Source organism: Cyprinodon tularosa, unplaced genomic scaffold (assembly GCF_016077235.1).
Source record: "Cyprinodon tularosa strain WSP-4 unplaced genomic scaffold, ASM1607723v1 ctg40, whole genome shotgun sequence".
NCBI classification, from domain to species: Eukaryota; Metazoa; Chordata; class Actinopteri; order Cyprinodontiformes; family Cyprinodontidae; genus Cyprinodon; species Cyprinodon tularosa.
Genome location: NW_024039119.1, coordinates 671,067 through 691,461, shown reverse-complemented (window position 1 = coordinate 691,461; position 20,395 = coordinate 671,067). Strand labels below are relative to the sequence as shown.

The 20,395-nt window shown below is 37.8% G+C and overlaps 1 protein-coding gene across 3 annotated transcripts in view; it reads right to left on the bottom strand.

Annotated features, from left to right (window-relative positions):
* Nucleotides 1-12,547: 12,547 nt before the first annotated feature.
* camk1b (calcium/calmodulin-dependent protein kinase Ib) overlaps nucleotides 12,548-20,395 on the bottom strand; it is a 63,143-nt gene continuing 55,295 nt past the window's right edge. For 2 of the 3 annotated variants that reach the window (XM_038298112.1, XM_038298110.1), the window contains 5 exons: nucleotides 19,943-20,055; nucleotides 17,943-18,021; nucleotides 17,729-17,816; nucleotides 15,193-15,316; nucleotides 12,548-15,107 (listed from right to left, as the gene is read on the bottom strand). In XM_038298112.1, coding sequence (XP_038154040.1) covers nucleotides 15,010-15,107; nucleotides 15,193-15,316; nucleotides 17,729-17,816; nucleotides 17,943-18,021; nucleotides 19,943-20,055 — 502 coding nt within the window. In that variant the 3' untranslated portion in view covers nucleotides 12,548-15,009. The remainder of the gene's footprint in view (nucleotides 15,108-15,192; nucleotides 15,317-17,728; nucleotides 17,817-17,942; nucleotides 18,022-19,942; nucleotides 20,056-20,395) is intronic. The other variant, XR_005281902.1, reaches the window with a different exon arrangement.

The window sequence follows — 20,395 nt, the reverse complement described above, 5'->3', positions numbered from 1 at the left end:
ACTGAAACAATTAATCGTGATTAATCAATTTCTGAAATAATCCTCAACTAATTCAGTGATCGATAAATCATTAGCTGGAGTATAGACTGTAAAATATGCCTTTATGCTTTTAGCTCTAAGGAACCTTTTACTGTCAGATTTTTAATCGATTACTTGAGGAAAAAATTATCAACAGATTAATCAATTTGTGAAATTAAACGATGTTTACAGCCCTGTTCATCCGAGAGCTAAAAACAGATGGACAGGACTGTGATGGCCAAACCCATGGCCACACCTTAAAAGTCCGTACTATACTGTATTTATTTAATCCATACACATACTTTAGTTTGCAATAAAACTTCATTCTTAGTTCAAATGCATGTGTTCTATTTGTAAGCGTGCACATTTAATTATCTGTATTTGCATCCACTTATTCATATTTCTTTGTGTGTTCTTGTCACTAATCTGTTTTCTACCTTCCATGGTGCTTAGGAGTTTGGCCAGACAAAAGATGGCAGCCAGGGCTCAGATCTGCTAAATGCAGAAGGGTAAATTGGACTGTTCCACCAGCTGCTGCTAAAGAGAGAGAATTTGAATTTTCCTTATTTTTATAATATTTGCATTTTCACTTAGGATTTGTTTTGGGATTTGTGTGTTTTCATTTTTCTATGATGTAGATTAGTTTATTGCCAAACATAACTGTACTGCTGTGTTTTGTAATTTGTGATTATTTGATTTGTTTGAATTCCCCCTAGTGTATCACACTTTGTAGGGTCAGTTATGTTTGGTTAGGCCCTCAGTTAGTTTGGGCACAGTTTGCTTGAGTTACATTTTCTCTTTTTGGTTGACCTCTTTTATGACTAATCCCTGTGACTCCTCATGCCTCTTACCAAGGTCCCTTACAGGGAAAAATGTCCTTTTCAACTCCGCTCTCTTTCCTCTTTGGTCCGCCATATTGCTTGGATGTACCGGGCGAAGACGCAGCGTGTCAACACCACCTTTACCTCTGCTCTGCAGGATTTAATGAAGACTCTGGTATGCGGTGATGTTTATTTTGAGTTCCTCAGAGAGAGTAGTCTGTGTTGAGACTGTTTATTTCCTATGCCCAGGAAGGTTTTCTAAACATATTATCAGGTCATAAAAAGTCAGTACCCTAAAGAATTTAACGTTATCTGCTCTCCCCATCTCTCTGAGGAATATGTGATCAGGCTGTCACATCAAACAGTTAATTATAATCTCCTTTGTCTGTGAGCATCTCTTAAATCTAGCTTTTTGACAGTTGAAATGATGGCCGGCAGTCTGAAAGGTCTTATTGTTCCACCATCACCCAGAGAAATTAGAACATTATCAAGAACGACCTTGAACACAAAAGTAGACTTGAAAATTGTATTCTAAATAAGGCGGAGAAATGGTTTCAGAGATCAGTGCTGAGGCTTTTGCCAGGCAACAGTATAGGCTACTAATGAAAAACAACCTCAAGTAATAAAAAGATGAGTTTTGACTCGAGACACACCCTTATACGTAGTGTACGCTTGCCTCATATGTTATCAAATGGAAAAATGTGTCAGCACTCGGATGCTACTTATTTGATCATTTAATACCAGGATGTCCAAAACATATCTAAGTGTGCTGCAGCATCTAAACGTCCAAAATACTGACCTTGATCAATCCCAATCCCTCTCTTTATATTGACTCTTCATATTCATAAATTAGTGGTCTGATGCACACATTTAAATGTGTGTATTTTTCCAATGTGTGTATTCCCAATTCTTTTTTTACACTGTGATCAGTAAGGAATGCCTGTGGAGGTGCAGCACTATGGTTATGACTCAAATACGGTTGTAAAAATAATACAGCTGCCCTATCTTTCTATCTGGCTGATATTAGACGGATTCTAACTTGCAGCTATGAAATAAAAACAGCATAAACTTTAGTACAAACCAATCCAATGTAAAAAGCCTGTGCATAATATCTGAGCTCACAATGTTCCCAGATAAAGGGTTTCCAAAATCATTCCTTTTCTATTGTTAGGACTTTTTTTTTTAAGGTGATGGCTGCTAGTTTAACTCCCAGCCAATAACTGGTACGCTTGTCTGCTCTTGGTTCTCCATTTTTTAGATGCCCTGGCTACTATTGCTAGTTCTAAGTGTGGGAAAATAAATGCATTGGCTTACAATGTCAACTGAATGATGGATCACAAAGATGTAATCATAAATGTTTTGCAAAGTATCATATCACTTTCAAATTTATCATCGGAAAGGAAAATTACTGAACTATTTTTAGTTTTGTGAGAATTAAACAGCACTGATACAAATTTAAAGGCAAATATCCGGCCTTGAAAATAATATGGTGCACTGATCAAGCTTTTAGGTGGTATGCTACAAAAGCGGACAATAACAAACTTCTATGTGGAACAAGAATACCTGTAATAGATAAGGAGGTTTTGGTCCAAAGATTCTGGCTTTGTCATGGCGTATTTTGCAAAGGCAGATTGAGGAGTAGGGACGGTGTGCATTTAAAAAAGATTAGGTGAAGTGTCTTCCAACTGCTCCTGAAGGCTAGAGGACAGAGGTAGGTTTCTGTTTCATCTGTCTCTGCAGATATCATTGATAAATAAATGATTGAACTTAATCTCTATCTCCTGTTTAATTGATTGACTCTCTGTGTCATGTTCTTGGTGCTGATGACAGGCTTAATGGTTAATTCCATTCACCTGTCTAGCTCTGCCTAGTTTCTCATTACCGTTAATCTATGTCACCTGCTCCAGTCTCTATTTAACCTGCCTGCTCCCAGTCATCAGTGCCAGATTATTCCAGCTTTTGGTGAGAGTTGTCTGGCACCTGTTTCTATTGTGATTCCCTGATCCTGACCTGTTCTGCATTTGAACCTCTTAGCCTGCCTGTTCCTGTTCTGATCTGTTTACCTTACCTGTCCTCTGACTCCTGCTGGATTCTGCCTGTTGACTGAACCTGGACCTGCTTCCTGACACCGTCCTGGATTTCTCTTCGGTACCTCTTCGGATCTCTTATGTTCTGGCTCGGACCACTGTGAACTCCTTAGACACCCACTTTGGCTTTGCCTTCTAGATAGTCCTGCCTTCCTTTGTTTACTTGGATCTGTTTGTCATCCAGTTCTGCGGTCTTCAAGGCTTCAGTGCCTGGAACTCTCTGGCCAATATTTGCCAAGTGCTGTTGGCAGCCATTCGGCTGAAATCCATCCCTTCTTCTGGGCACAGGCTGAACTTTAAGACCAGTTTAGTAACTCACACGTTGGTAATCATCCTCCCTCGAATTTACGTGGCCACTAACCTGAGTTTACCCTCTGCAGAGGATTTCTGCCTTTGACGTCCCTGCAGTTACTGCAGATCCTTCGTTTATAAAAAAAATGCTTTTAACAAATCAGTCTGGGTCCTCTGTTCTGAGCCGTGACACCCTGTCAATCAACAAATTGTGGGGAGTTGATGTAGAAACAGAATCCCCTGTTATTTAATCTCAACACAAACCAAACATTTAACTTACAAATTCATAAAGAAGATAGACACTTTGCTTCCTTAAGTCGGAACCAGTGCTCAAGTTTGACAGATTGTTGTTGTCCTTATTTGTCTACCGTGTTTCTCTTTTTTGGCTTGAATCTGAGAACTGTAACACTCAGAAAAATCATTCCTGGCTCTATCTAGTCTCTATCAAAACTCTACTAGAATCTGGCAACACTTGAGCTCTGTCTCACATGACTTAAACCAACTTTTGGTGCAGAATCCTTTTTTTCTTGATGTTGGCATCAAAACCACAAGTCATTTTTTTTATGTCCTGAACCCTTCAAAGTTATAAAACAGTTATTTATATAACATTTTTTCAGTAAAGTTACACCTTCCTAGACACTGGATTTACAAAAAATAACTTTTTGTTTTGATGTAAAATGAGGAGTTTCCAGTTTATTGGTTGTAAAAATTAGTGTCTAAAACTTTAATAAGATAACAGTTTAGATGCTGAGAAATTGGGAAAGGTTGCATATTTTGAGACACAGTGGTAAAGAGTGTTGTTTGATTTATCTTTCTGTCAGCTGTGTGCTACAGCAGAGTAATCTGAGGTAACCCAGAATTTCGATCTGCATCCTGTTTACATGTCTGATTTGAATAAATGGCTCCACAAACATGGTGACATCCCATTTTGTGTATATGACTAACTAAAAGGTGCAAAAACACAACCCTAAAGCATTAGATGGTTTTCCATCTTCCAAACCCCTCTTGTTTTCTTTTTCTCCTGACGTCATTTTAAAACCCCAGTCCTCCATCAGATGTGCTATTAATGCAAGTCGCTTAAACTGCATGCGAAGTTTCTGGCAATGGTTGACCCTAATTGCAGAGTGAATTCTCCCAAAAGTGGAAAATTAGTGGCTCTCCTCAATCTGCCAGATATTCTCCATGTCTCATTTTTCATCTTTCTCCCGATTCTGTTTATAATTACCGACCGTGGTTTGTACAGTCATTCAGGACCTCAAGGGCCTGGAATCTTTACAAACTCATCTTCTCAAAACCCGTTCTTAGACTTGTCTTAGACTTTCAGATACATTGCATATATTACTGGAAAAAATGTGATGATTTATGTTAAAATGACAAAAAAATCAAAAAGCATATCATTCCTGCTTTGGAAGAGGAAGGTGATCTCAGTGTTTAGTTAAGTCTCAGTCCCCCTGCTGTGCTTCAGCACCTTAAAAGGACTGTTTCTGGTGCAAATTAAAACAACATGCAGGTACTTTTTGCACCACTTTGGGGGCTGCTGACCGAAGGAGGCATGAGGCTAAGGAATGGTTTTGGGATATAAACAATGTTACCATGCTGATTATTGTTGTGAGCCAAAGACTGCATTTGGCTTAGCTGCTGGGGTTTAATTGACCCTGCATTCAAAACACATGTCCAAGCAGCATAAAAGGAAAAGATGTTAGACATAAACTCAGGGTGGAAATATGTGTCCTGCTTAGCTTTTCTGTCACAAAGGGAACCCCAAGGAATATCAACAAAAAAAAATTTTTTTTTTTTCAAATTGCATTTTCATTTCTAAAGGGGAAATGGATGCATTCACCATGCAAAGGTGAAATGTGATAAATGGTGATAAGATCACCGTGGAGGATTTAGACCCACCTTCTTTTTCAATCAGCTACACTGGGGGCAGGTTTAGAGCATGAATGGTCTCTTTAGGGTCAGATGAAGAGATTTAAATCCAGACTTTTAGAAGGAAACTGTAAAAGCTTTAATGTCTTTAAGAGGTAAACTTGCTGATCTGATTTTCTTTGATGGGCTGAATTTTATGCTCCAGGAGATTCAAACAGAGGGCATAATTTTCATACATACCTGTTTTCCTCTTTGGTCAGAGTTGTTTTTTTGTTTTGTTTTTTTATAACTCTGATTGATGCCTTTCTTTTATTCATATTGTCTTTAACTCCTTTACAAAGACAAGGCCTTTAATGCTTAAAATGCTGCTATTGGTTATTATGTGACCTCCTGGACGAAAAGTGACCGTGCTCTTTGAATAAAGGAAAGTTTTGGCACCCCATAAGAAGGTTCATCGCTCTTCTGTGATTGGTCCTGCAGTGGATAAATTGACAAATGAAGTTTGTTTGTTGATTTGGTTTGGAAATCTAATCAATTTCTTTTTTTAAGGTTTTCCAGACATGTCAAAGGAGGAGTAAACATCAAGGAGGGACTTTATTTCCCTTTTCACCTCAGCATGACCACGAATGGGATGAGAAAGAGGAGTTGCATCTGCAAAAACAATTACATTGAATCTTTAGTCTCTTTCCTCTAACATCTTATCACGCAGACATTTTTGTTCCAACATTTTTTTAGCAGACATGCAATGATAGTTTCGACATGCACTGCAGAAAATTGAAATCTAAATAAGTCATTTTTTCTTAAAATACAGTGCATTTTAATTTGAATTAAGGAAGTAAGTGAGACACTTTGCCAATGGAACAAGACAATTTACATTTAGAATGAGAAAAACAAATTTTCTTGCCTTATTTCAGGTGCATATTATCTAATTATCTTATTTTAAATGTAAAAATACTGATTCCATTGGGAAACCATCTTATTTACGTGTTTAAATTAAGGATAAAAACACAAAATACAAGACGTTTTACCTATTTCTGGTTCTTTTTTGCAGTGTGTTATCTAAAAAGATTTCATGCAGCTGATGATCAGCTAAATGATGATGCATATCTCAGATTTATTCAACTTCTGTCATTGTCCTCTTTCCCAATTTTTAAACACACTCTACCAAAGCCTGTTAGCAGGAAATATAAACAAATTAAAAAATTCAAGCCTTTTAAAAGTTTTAGAAAGCTTGAAGAACTGCTGATGAAGACATTTTCCAAAGATAACAAGAACAGTTGCTCCTTGGAAACAAAAAGCCCATGGACGTTTGGGCAGGCGTGTGGTGTGCAGAGCTTTGTGTGTAAAAACCTGCATGCACAACTAGTGTGAAGAACAGTAATACAGCATTTCCAGCAGTGGAAAGAATGTTGCCAGTGAACATACAGCTATTATGTTTCCCTCTTTAAATCCTGTGAGGGGGTTGGTCTAAAATAGTACTGATGCAGAAAAATTCCACCTTGTCGGCTCAAAAGGAAGCAGAAGCTCTGAATTTAAATGTTTCCCTGGCTTCTAGTCTGACACGCTGAAATGGTACCTTCATTTATATAACAAATCTAAACTGACAAACATATTCGTGTGTAAAAACACACATGTGAGTTTGTTCCATATCAACATCTTTTTTTTTTTTTCAGAAGGTGGGTAATGTTTAGCATGTGTATCGCCCCTCGACTCTGGAATGTTCTTCCTCTGGACCTCCGTACAGTATCATCGCTAACCACATTTAAGACCCCGCCCAAAACCCACCTGTTTAGACCTGCCCATCTTACTTAATCACATCCTGTCTACCAGCACAGCCATTTATACAATTTCTGTTTATATTATCCACCGGCTTTATCTATTTTTGACTTTGAGAGTCTTTAAAGTCGTAGGGAAATCATATTTAAATGTCAAATCATTCTGGCTTAAACTTGTATATAAATGTACTCTTTATCAGACGATATTGTCCCAAAATTTTGAAAATTTCTATTTAAAAGTGAAAAAAATGTTTCTAAAAATCTGTGTTGTGTTTTTTTTTTTTTTTTTTTTTTTATGCAGGCCAGTTAATTATACGTCAGCTTGTACACCTAAATTCGGCCAATCATATATCAACGGTCATCTGTCAATCACATTTTAATATGTCGCAGCTAATATACACAACGGTTGAAATAAGAAATAGGAATCATTTCCTTTCCCACTGAGTTCCGTCCCAGTGTTAACAGGGATGGACGTCTGTGTCTTCAGCAGGCGTAGAGCTAACTGAACTGGCAGCGTTGCGAGGCAAGGGCTCAAACATGTATGTCTTCTGTATTCTCTTCCACAACATCTTCATCCCCGCTTTCCTCCTCTAAATAAAAATTGTATGACGGGGGAGACTCATTCATGACCTCCAACACAAAACTCTCCTCCTCTTGCATGTTTCCGCTGTCCATAGCGTTCCTTGACACTAGCTACGTTTACATGCGCAAAATTTCCCCGATCCGATCCAAACCTTGGTTGATCGGAAATTCAAAATCTCCGTTTACATGGACACTAAATGAAATGATCCGATCATGACGTGTGTATACATGTACCAAGCGTTGGATCAGATTAAATCTTTTAAGCATGCGCAGAACTTCCTGCCAAACTTAGCAGTTCTGTCTGCTTCTGGTTTTTGGGAGGCCTGACAAACGATGCGCTCAGAGCGAGCGGAAAGAAAAACGGAGAGAGGAGGAAAAAAGCGCTTGGCAGCGAAATGTCTGAGAGAAAATGTAGAGAATGAGCGATTGAACCGGCGTGGGAGAGCGAGTGGGCTGTGGAGAGAGAAAAGAGGAAGAGGAGGAGGATAAATTCCTGCTTCCTGCAGCTTTGAATGAACTTGAGTGAATGTTGTTCACAACAAGAGCGAGAGCGACCGGTGGTTTCCTATTGTTGACAAGGCGGAAAAACGTCACGCTGACGTCGCACACATGCGCAGTGAAGATTATTTTACTCTTAAGATCCGAATGGGTGTTTACATGGACGCCAATCGGAATGGCGATCGGCAAAAACCACCTCTCTCTTTCGGAATTAAATTTAGATCCGATCGGACCGAATCGGATTAGAACCTTCAGTCTGACATGTTTACATGAAACATTTTTGATCTGATCAGGCCTTCAATCCGATTAGTTGTGTCCATGTAAATGTAGCTACTGTCATTTCTAAGTCACCAATTTAGTGCTACTTGGTCCTAATGGAATTTCCCATTGGGAACCTACTAGCACTAAGGTGCTATCTGGTTAGCAAGATGCTTCAGAGACACCGGCCACAACCAAACTATCTTGCAAACCTTCCACCACAACAATCCTGCCCCATTGATAAACGACCAATCACATTCACTTTATTCACTAGTGTAAAGTACACCAGTCTGGAGAATTCGGAAATGCAACGGTTGGAATGGCCGCTTCTCTTTGACTTTAAAGGCACCTTTAAATAAAATGTTTTACAATTCCTTATGCCGTTATAATATTTCCAAATTATTTCGGTTCGTTTTTGTTGGGAGCTGGAGAAATACCAACTTTCTCCAGCAGAGTCCGCCCTGGTTCCTCTCAGCTGAGCTGTCGACGCACCTGCTTCTGATTATCTCATCTGGAGGACCAGACTACATAAGCTGTCTTCAGACCTTGCCTCGACGCCGCAGTGTCTTAATCAGTTTGTTAGCACCTAAGCCATAGATCCTCTGAGAACCTTGTTACTCCTGAGTCCTGTTTGGGTTCTAACCCTTTTTGTCTCTGCTTCCAGGTTACCTGTTTTTCTCCTGTGAAGCTCTGGAAGAGCTTGACCTGCCGAGCCTGCCCTCCGAGCCAAACCTGAAGACTCACTCTCTGGATTTCCTAGCAGCTCTGGATACCGAGCTGGAAACTCAAGCCAAGGTCAAACTCGTCTCTAGTAGTAAGACGCTGAAACAGCTTACGGACTCTGCAGAACCAAATCATCTCCGGACCCAACAGTTCCGCTCTCTAAGCCTCATCTACGCACTTCAAGGTACGAACCTGAACACAACCAAGATCAATCCCAACCAAGCCTTCGCTAACAGAACTGTCTCTCTCACAGACTCCAGTGAACCAGTCCCAGACCAGAACCAGTCAACTGTTCATTTATTTCATGCTTGTGCAAACAATAAACTTGTTAAACTTTCCCTCTGAGTCGTCAGTGTTCTGCATCTTGGGCCTCTCTGTTAACCCATCATGACAGTTTTTATTTCATGAGCCTACCTAAAAGTGGCCACAAAAAAAAACCTCCAACAGAGTGACTCATTTCATTTACTTCTGTCTTCTGCAGGTGACCATAAGTGAGTAGAAGTCTCAACAGGTTGAATCATGTCTTGCCCATGACAGCAATGCTGTTGATGGATAGCAAAGAGTTAATAAGCACAGAAACCTCCTGACAGATATTAATGCAATAGCCTTTTGCTGACAGATGTGAAGTCCGAATAAGAGCGGTGTGTTAGTTCATGCATGAAGTTGTGTGTGTGTGGGGGGGGGATTAACCCCAAATAATTTCAGTTTATACAAGGAAGATTGATTCAAGGTACAATGTTTTCATTCTTATGCCACATAAGCTCAGAGAGTGGAAGCAGGGTATTAATTTGCATTGCAAAAATATTCAGGACCTGTTATTGTTGGAGTGGAGACAAAAAAGATCACTTACTAACCAGCATTGCTGCTCTTTTTTAGGATTATATGAATTCTTTCAAAAATATTCGGTACTTTAAACTTTCCCCTTTTGACAAATCATAGCCGCAAACAACAATGTTTTTTTTATTGAAAAGACATTTGATTGTGAAGGGGAACCATAATAAATTACTTATTGTATTTTTTTAGTAATAACATCAGAAATTGTGTGTTCACTATCCTGTATTGTGATAACCCTGAATCTACCGCAGTTAATTGTCATCAGGAATTGCCTAATGAATAAACAGAGTCCAGCTGTGTGTACTTTGTCTTTTAGTCTACATCCAGCTGTTCTGTGTGTTTAGAGGTTTAACTCAACAATATCAGATGGTAAGTTGTAGGACATATTTTAAAAATGTTTTTTTGCCCTATGTTGTGTTGGTTCATTACATTAAATCCTGTTAGAGTTCATAAAAAACAATAAATGTGAACAAGTTCAAGGGGTGTCGATACCTTTACAAAGAGCTTTAGGATATGACAGGTAGAAAAACTGCAAAAACGTCACATGATGGTTATATCTAAAGCAGTTCCTCTTTGGTTTGATATATCTCTGCTCACATCCACAGCAGATGCGATTCTGATTTTGTGACTTTGTTCACAGGATACTGTCTGCTTCATAAATCTTCTCAGACTCCCTCATCAGCAATTTGTTTTCAGCCCTTCTGTACGATTTAAATTACCAGCAGCGCAGAAATAAATCAGCTCCCACAAGTGACAGGGCCCAGTCGATCATCACAGTGGATGTCTTGGCTCATCTCTCAATCAAATCTGTTTCACATTCCACACAGGCATGGGCAGCAGCCTGCTCTGTGAGGAGGATGCAACATAAGCAGAATTTTTATCTCCATGCAGAGGATTTTATTTTGTGGTTAAACTGAAAACAGATATCTCGATGTGTGGTTTTTCTGCACTTTTGGCATGATCTTACTTTATTTTCCAATCTAAAACATCCAAACACGCGTCTCTCAGCACTTTTCCACCTTGTAATCCACAAAGAATCCCTCTCATTATCTCAAACCAATCCTTTGTTTTTGGGTGGACCACATCGTTTTTACTCCATCTACTGTCTGCTGGGTGAGGGCAACCACCACGTTTAACCTCGTCTTCTCCTCGCTGGGTCCTCCCAGGAGCCAAACCACAGGCCGTAATTGTCCAGCATTCTTTGGAGAGGACGAGAGAGGCCTCGCATGGTAAAACGTGAAGTAAAACCGTCATGACAAAGCTCCAAGAGGCGACAAGGCCATTTGATGGAATGAAGTTAAACAGTACTGAGCTACAGAGAAAAGCATTACTTACTGAAATTCCAGAGAGGCAGATCAACAGACTAAATTATTTCCAGCCTGTATTACTGTTTTCAGCATAAACTACAAATTGACCGTGAAGTGAAGTGTGTAAAAATAAATAGGGATTTAAATTAGGTGGAAAAGCATCATGCAAGATAGAAAGTGTTTCAAGTTGCTGGTTTTTAGATAATAGATGTAACTTCTTTCATAATATACAGTAGATCCATGTTTACAGCAGATAATCAGGCATCCACACATAAAGGCTAAATGCTTATGACAAAAATACTGATTTGTGAAGCAAGTCACACGAATTACCGGTGCCCCTAGTGTATGGTAGCCTAATTTCTGCCAGTGAGCCCAAGGGCACCCTCCAATGTCATTTGGAGTGCAAGAGAGGAAATGGGCTCCTACGTGCCCTCGCACGCATTTAGTAGGCGTTACCTCTTGGGAGCGGGTACAGGGTTGTGCATGTGCATTTTCTTTAAAGTTGTTTCAAAAATTGAATGAAAAGCCTCCCCTATACCATTAAAAGCTAAAAGAATTTTTTAAAATCCTTCTTTTAATTTAAGCGCAGTCATTCAAAGGGGAAAAAAACGTTCAGTAATATCAGTTTTTCACAAATTCACACAAAATAACACATTAAGAGGTTCACACATTAAGTTAATCAGTCTACAAACGTTTCAAAAATAATCCATGACTTCTTGTTCCCCTGGAGTACAAATATGATTTGGAACAGAGGTAGATCACTTTTAGCTTCTCTTCTTAAAGGCAGAGACTGGAGAGCATGCCAATCAAGTCTACAGATGTGCCTTGATCATCACAAAAAAACAATTGGACTAAACTTGTAATAAATCTATATTCAGAGCTATCATTTAAAAATTTAAAAGAACTCATCTTTCCTTTCATCACATATGTGATCATGGCAATTTAACCGGAAATGGTAGGCTCAGGTCAGATTAAACTATGAAGCTTTATAGTTACAACAATCCTGCTGGGTCTGGTTTGAATAAAATAATAAATATGTGGCGTAGCACGTCATGCACATGGTTAGGCATAAAAATGTAAATAAAGGCTTGATTTTGACAAAAAGAAAACATACTTTAAATGGTCTTTTAGGAGTAAACCGCCTGAAAGCCTATGGTCTAAAAGAGAAATGTGTGAGATGAGCGAAGAGAAGCCATTATCAGAGAGATTTTTCCTTATGGAGGGGTCAAAGGTCCCTCTAACTATTTACTCCAACCTTGTGAGGTGCTGACAAAGTAGTGAAAGTCCAAAGTATCAAAAGTACTTCCACTAAAAATCCCTGATTTCTCCAAAATTCTCAGTTAGAAGAGGTTAATTTAACACTTTTAATTAATATTTTCTTGCAATGTCATTAGCATGCAGAACATCAACACAATAAGAAAATTGTATCCCTTTTCAAAAGAAATGATTAGAGTAAAAAAATACAAATAAAGACATAACACTAATTCAAAATAGTAAAGTTCTTTTAATTGTCATCAGTACATCAGATGTAAATCGAGTCAGCTGTCAGCAGGCTGACTCTCGCTGAGCTCCCCTGTGCTTCTTTTGCTTCAATGTTACAGTACTTCAGAACAAACACACTAATCACACTGAACTTCTTTTTTTTCCTGCAAAAATAATGACTCTATTAAATGCACTTTGCAGTGTGGAGTCACCAGTTTTGTTACAGTCGGAATACATCACAAGAACGACCCAATAAACCTGCATAGCAAAGCTCAAAGATACTTTCCTAAGCAGCACATTCAAGATTAGTAAACCTTTTGAAATGTTATTACACTTTTATAAGCTCTTTAACCTTATGTGGGATTTTAAGTACGGCAAAATCTCTCCCTTTATGATCATCCTTTGCAATATCAGCAATTTCCCGGGTAAATCCATCCAGCATAAAGAGCAATTACCAAATACTGACATTTGAGAGAAAAAAAGCAGGAGCCTTAATATAAACAGTGATTATCAGTAGGAAAGAATAAAAGGGTCAGAGTGAACAAAGCTCACAACTAAGTAAGATTCTAATTTCTCCTGTCTATTTAAGCCAGTTGGATTTTCGCACTGGTTTCCCAGCAAATCATTCAAAAACATTTGCATAAAGCAACTCTACATCCAGTACAAAAATAAGTATGGTAAACAGCGCTAGAAACATGCTTTAAAAGAATAGATATCTTAAAATGTGCAAAGTAAAGTATTTTACAAAAAGAAAAGAATGCCAAAAAATTCTATGTGTGACTGAGTAAACTTTTATGTTGGTCTGATGCATAAATTATTTAAAGCAGATTTTTGATGTTTTGTTTTTTTTGTACATAAGGCTGGGGAAAATACCTTGGAAAAGCAGAGGTGAACATTCTGCAACATTTGAGATCTAACAAGCCATATTTACAAAAACTTTTAACCTTTTTTTTTTATTAATACAAGCAATTATCCAATTAACTTAACATTTTTGCAATATATTATAAGGACAGATTCATTTCAGGCTTAGAAGCACAAAGTCCTTTAGCCTATCTTTTCTACCAGGACTGAAAAATGAGCTGCATCAGCTCAGTCAATAAACTGAATATTTCTTTAAAAAACAATCTGGTAAAATAGTTATTCGAGCTTTAAGCTAGAGCTGTAATGAAATGTTAGGAATGTTTTCTTCATTACGGATTTATAGTGGCTTACATGCCTGGTGATATTTTGTTTTTACGAAGCCAGATCAATCTCTTTTCTTTTGGATAATCGGTGTGACTCTTAACCGTCATTCACCTAAAATTTAAGATAACAAGACTCTAGTTACACAGCAACAGCCTGCAGACCTAAGATAAATTATTCCTAAAAATGTTATCTTAATATTTTTATGAAGTATTTTTAATGCAAGTTTAACTCATCTTACAGACGGGATATAAAAATACTTTTTTCCACACTTTAATTCTTCCTAACTATGATTTTTGTGAGATTTTTAAATAGTTATTTTGGTTTGTGCATCCAACCTATGGTAAACCTTCTCTAGGTTTATATGAGAAACAATCTGTCCTTAGAAACCACTATTTAAGCAAAGCTACCACCTCATAAAACTATATATACTAAAAGGCACCTTAGACGAGAATACATCTGCTGTTGCTGAAGTTTGAACTTTTTTGGGGGGGCTGAAGAGGGAAATCTTTTTTCCTCCCCAAAATCCTGAACACTTCATGAAAACATTGTAATGGAACAGCAAGAGGCTACATCACAAATAACTGCATGGTGTCCTTTTCATTAGACAGACCGTTCTTCCACCAGTTGATTTAAAGACATAAATTGCAAATCTGAAATACCAACACGTGTCATTAAAACATCTCCAAATATCCTGTTTCACTGGTATAATGTGAGGTCGTACTTCAACAATACAGTGCGTGTTTTTAAAGTACATCATGCAAAGGGGGAGGGCAGTCTCCTTGTCATGCAGACACTGTACTGCGATTAACACTCCAAAGTCTCTTAAAGGAGGAAGGTAATAACACAAAAATACAAAAGGATAAAACAAACAAATAAAAAGACAAATTGAAAACATTTTATTAAAATAAAACGTCCAGCAAACGCTGTCTTGCTTTTTGCACACAAAAAAATAATCCCCCCCCAACCTGAAGGAGGAAGGGGGGTGTCTTCCCTTCTTCCTTTTGATCTATTTAAACTCATCCCCTAAAATGATCTGCCATGGTGCATAAGCATGACAGCAAGTCTCCCCCCTCCACCTTTTCAACACCTCAAATGTCTTCCCTCTCAGACTCAACCGTCTTGCTCCCCCTGCAGACAACAGGTTGGAATGGCGCCGCTTTCCCAGCCAGACAAGCAGGGGGAGACGGTGCCTCAGGTTCCACCGAGGGGAGGGAGAGGGGGGGGGGTTAAAATTGGAAAGTTGACTTGGGATTGACAGGTAAATGAAGTGGGTTAACTATCACACACTGTTGGCTGGGTGGCAGCGGTAGGTGCAGTTTGACAGAGCGTCAGCACCTCCGTCCGTGTTCTGGGAGCATCCACCTTCACAGAGTGCCTCTGAAATAAAAAAATAAAAAACAGTAACTAAATAAATTCAAAAAAACAAATTACTGGGTGGACGTAAACAGATGGGGACCATTACCTTCCTCTTGCGTTAGCAGATGAGCCTGGCATGCATCGGGCATGGTGGGGCTGGGGCCTTCACTGCCGGTGCTCAGCTGGAGGCGCCTCATGTGACGGATCACTGCTGTGGCATTGAATGCTTGCTGCAGCACCCGAACAACCAAACAAAAACAAAAAAAGCACATGAAAAATATTACAATTAATTTAGTTGCGCTACAAATTTGAAAGCGCATTGAAATATTCCAACAAGCTAACAAGAAAAGCTAAGAAGGCTCCTACAGGGGGACTTTTTAAAATAGTATTGTTGTTTAGTGTGTAGTGTGTAGTGTATTTGTATTCCCCGAGTCTATACTGTAGAACATTAGACTAGGGATGCACGATATTGGGCTTTTGGCCGATATCCAATATGCCGATATTTTAAAACTCATGTAGTCGGTAACCGATATCGATAACGATGTTAAAGCTGGACAAAAATACGTAGTCATTGAAAATAGCAGTTTTGTTATCCATTTCTGACACTTTAAAAAATAATATACTCAAATATATTTTCATGTGCTGATATCAAATTGATTTTTAAAAACGCGGTATCGATCTATTTTACTTTCAAAATCTTGTGAAATTTCATCGTTCTGTTACAAACTCTCGTGATATTTTGCAAATTCTTGTGAGATTTTGTTAGTAAAATAGATCGATACCGCGTCAATATATCAACATATAAAATTACGGCAAAATTTCGTGAATTTTTGGGGGATTTCGTAGCATAACGATGACATATAGCAATATTTCATTAGTAAAAGAGATTGATATGGTGTTTTTAAATGGCAATATATCAGCATATGAAGATATTATGATATTTTAATGTATCAATGTTTTTTCCCTCGTCTTTAGAAGTTTTTAAGTCTGTAAAAAATAAGTTTTTGAGGAAGAAGAAGAAGTAGTATATATATTTTTTTTTTTAGACTTTAGAAACTCAGAAGCTGATCAAATATCGGGTTAAATATCGGTGGGGTGGCCGATGTCCAATATACAGTTTTAAGGCCGATATAGGCCGATACCGATAGGGGGCCGATTATATCGTGCATCCCTACATTAGACAGTTAGACACTGAAACCATGAACATGTTTCTTTGTAAATTAGCTCAATAAGATACACTGGAAAAATGATCTAGAAATACACAAACATTTCTTAAATTAAGTGTATTTATCCTTAATTTCAGTGGGTAAATGAGATAGTTTGCCAATGGGGTAAGTATTTTCACTCTTAGAAAAAGATTAGATAATATGCACTTGAAAAGACAATGTATTTTCTTTCTTATTTTAAATGTAAATTGTCTCGCTCCATTGCCAAAATGTCTAACTTTCCTCCTCAATTCCAGAAAAAATGCACTTATGTAAATTAATTTTTTTTGCAGTGTAAGAGGAGATGTCTAGGAAGAGTACTTTAAAATCTTGGTGACAGATTTGCACTTTTGTCTGGACTTTGCTGTGCTTTTCTAAAACATAAACACACTTCAATCTTAAGCATGCCCTTTTGTCTCTGGTTCGTTTTGTTTGCAAATTTAGGGCCACTGGCCCCTGAGTAGATTATCCTCCACCCAGAAATAAAGTCTTTTGCAATCTCCAACATGTTTTCCTTCAGTTTTGCTCTACAGTTTGCACAATCCATTTCCCAGCTGTATGTACAGCATTTTCCTTTCTAGTCTTTCACATTTATGCTGTGTTCCTCAAATAGCTTGTAGCAAACTGCACATGGGGATATCATCCTTTTAGACAGAAGAGTCTTCCTCAATGCAAAAACGATCTAGAAATAAGTAAACATTTCTTAAATTAAGTGTATTTAGCCTTAATTAGAGCAGGTAAATAATTATAATTATTTTTCTTAATCTTAAAATAAGATAATTCGATAATATGCATTTGAAATAATACAATGCAATTGTTTTTTTCTTATTTTAAATGTAAATGGTCTTGTTCCATTGGCAAAGTGTCTCACTTACCTCCCCAATTCAAGAAAAAATTAACGTATTTTAAAAAAAACTACTTATATTTAAATATTTTGCAGGGCTAATACTCTTCCATAAATCTCATATTGGTGAATTAAACATTTAATATTAAAGATTCTTCTGCCTGATTCCTGTATCTCTGCAACTCCTTTAGAGTTAGAACAGGCTAATTAATGCTCTCCAAGCTTAGGTTTGTCAATTTTGGGGAAGAGCCATATTTTAATAGGAAAAGATGAACTCATCTGCTTTGTAATTTCAGATAATAATCAATTAAACAGATCTATATGGTATGCTAAAGCCTGGAAGATTGAACTATAACCTAATATTGCAGCAAACATTTGCAACAGATTGGCCCTTGGTTGCACTGGTCTCTATCCTGGAGGTTTCAAATAAAGTGAGCTGAAAGAAAATGCAACTACCCATTTCAAAAGAAAGATTTAGAAAATATTTATTGCTTTCTTTTTATTTTAAAGTCCAAGCTTTTTGCTACAAAGCGATAGAGAAAGCTCTTAAATCTGGGTTAATTTTGGAAGGGAACTGTGGGATTCAGACTGACCTTCCATTTGCTTTTTGCAAAGTTTTTCTTGATCTGAGCACTGACAGACTCGTGAATATTCTTGTCCAGGGCGGTATCCCCAGCAATCCTGACACAGAGAAGAAAAGAGTTAACAGAGTCAGGTTATTTTGCTTTCATAACAGATTTCTAAGGAGATGAATTGAAGAGTTTTAAATAAAGTGTGAAAAACAAGGACTGAACATAGCAGGCATACCAGGGGTGCTGCAGAGCCTGCTCGCAGGTGAAACGTATGTTCGAATCTTTTTCCATAAGATGCACAATAAAGTCTTTAGCTGTGAAAATACAGACAGAATAAAAATTTTTATATTGTATAAAATTTATAAAATGTAGATGGCAGCAACTCACTCTGGTTAAACATGACATTTATGAAGAAAATGACTGTTGTTTAAACAGGGCTGGTATTTGTTTTGTGTTTGTTAAGCTTTGCTTTTGCTCAGTTTGTTATTAAATACAGCCTTTCTGTGTATATATTACCATAACAACATCATTTGACCAGGATTACATCACTGCCCATGCATTCAGTTGGTCAACAAGCTAAAGCAATGGAGGCGAGCGAGTACTAGCAAAACAAATAAATGAAAATGCAATATCCAGTGTGAAAGGAGCAGGATGATGCGTGATTTGGGGAGTGACAACCTAGTGGTTACAGCTTAGTGCTTGAAATCCTGGGGTTGTGAGCTCAAACCCCCTCCATCTCTCTGACCCTTAACCTCAGATTGCTCCCCGGGTGCCCCATGATGGCAGCCCATTGCTCCCCAAGGTTCCCAATGGTTAAATGCAGAGGTAAATTTCTCCAATGTGAGATCAATAAAATGCAATTATTTAATCATTTGATTCCAAAGGGGAAAAAACTGGAGTTGAGCTTGGAAAACAGTTGAACCATCAGAGTTCACTAAAGCTGGAGCTAAAGCTCAGGAAGCTTTCTGATGTCACTGTAAAGTTAATAAACATGTGAGTACATGTCCTTGCTAATAGTGCTACTGGTGTTAGCAATGCTTTTAAGCCTGTTCGTCTGAGCAGTCAGTTTTATCAAGGCATTGAAGCACAGTAAAGGCTGATTTATACTCAGAAAACCAGGCGTCTGCGTGTGTCACAGTGAATGCAAATGTGCCCCCCGCCCCTTCTGCGGATACTCTACTGCACCCCTCCAAAATTGTCGGTGAGGTATCTGATTGGTCAAATATACATACGTTCTATGCGTATTTCCTGTTTGGTACCTTACCGGCTTGTTTTGTTTGTATGACCGCCATTGTGGTAAACGACTCATGAAGATGGACCAGCTAGAAGAGCCAGGTGTGAGAGAATGCTGGGACCCTTTTTCGACCTGATGTCCCTCCGTTGTCACGCAAACTTTCCCCCACTTCCTCACCGCCATGGCCGTATCCAGACCCACAGCTAGTTTGTGATTGTCCCTCTTGTGTTGTGGCGTGGAATAACATAGCGCAGACCACGCTTCAGAATTGGGCATATATCAAAAATATCTTCGACAAGCTCACTGCAACACAATGGTGTATAACCAGCCCTTAAGGACTCATTAAGTAGTTGCATCAATTGCTAACATCTGGATTTCTTGTAGTTCATTGCTGCTGCAGGTAGGCGGCGTCCCGTCTGTTTATGTCAGATCATTGCTTCCCGTGTTGAGCTTCTATTTAGGCTCAAACATTCTGTCAAAACACTTTTAAAATTGAAGCTTGGCAAATATAACCTTATTCTATCATAAGTGGATTTTGGACTTTGTGGTTTAACCTTTACCACCTGGTAACAATGGAGATATTCTTTATCTTTCAGGTGGAAATCAGTTCTAAACCCCTCTGAATTTAACATGTTAAAAGAAGGTACAACATGAACCCAATTATCCTCAATTATGTAGTGTTTTATTACAAACAGCTTAACAAACCTGAAAAAACCTTTTCATGTTATTCATGTTCTAATTCTAATTCTAAGTTCTAATCCTTAAAGTTTTTACATTAATATTTTCTTTGATTGATTCTACAATTAAAATCAGATTGTTTTAAAATTCATCTGAATATATAAATAGGATAAAAACATATATGTTTCGTTGCTCAAGTTTTGCAAAAAATCCTGTGTTTAATTTAAGATGGAGCTTCAAGCATGGCATAAGAAAAACCTTAAGTACTAAAGAGATCTTAAAACTATATTGGCAGATTAATTGGTTTTTCTAATGCAATGTACCTGAATCAGAGATATCATCCCAGTAAGGAGAATCAAACTCATATTCTGCTTTCAGGATCTGTTCAAACAGTTTGGCATCATTTTCATCGTAGAAGGGAGGGTATCCACACAGCCTAAAATAAAAGAAGAGAGAACAGCTCATTGGTTCCTAACTTACACTATACAATCATATTTAATACATTTGAATATTTTATTTGGCATTTATTTGTGTATGACCATCTGCTTACAGGTTAAAAAAAAACACCATCAAATATCAGAACATTAGAATAGACCCATAACGAAGCATTATAATACAGAAAAATTAACCTGATAAAAAAGTATTTTTAACACCCTATTAAAAGTTTTTAAGTACTTTAAATCCAATGAATAAGCCTCTTCAGAATCAGAAGTTTTTTTATTTATATAACTGTTCTTCAATGTTCATGCCATGATTACAACCATGGTTCCAAAACA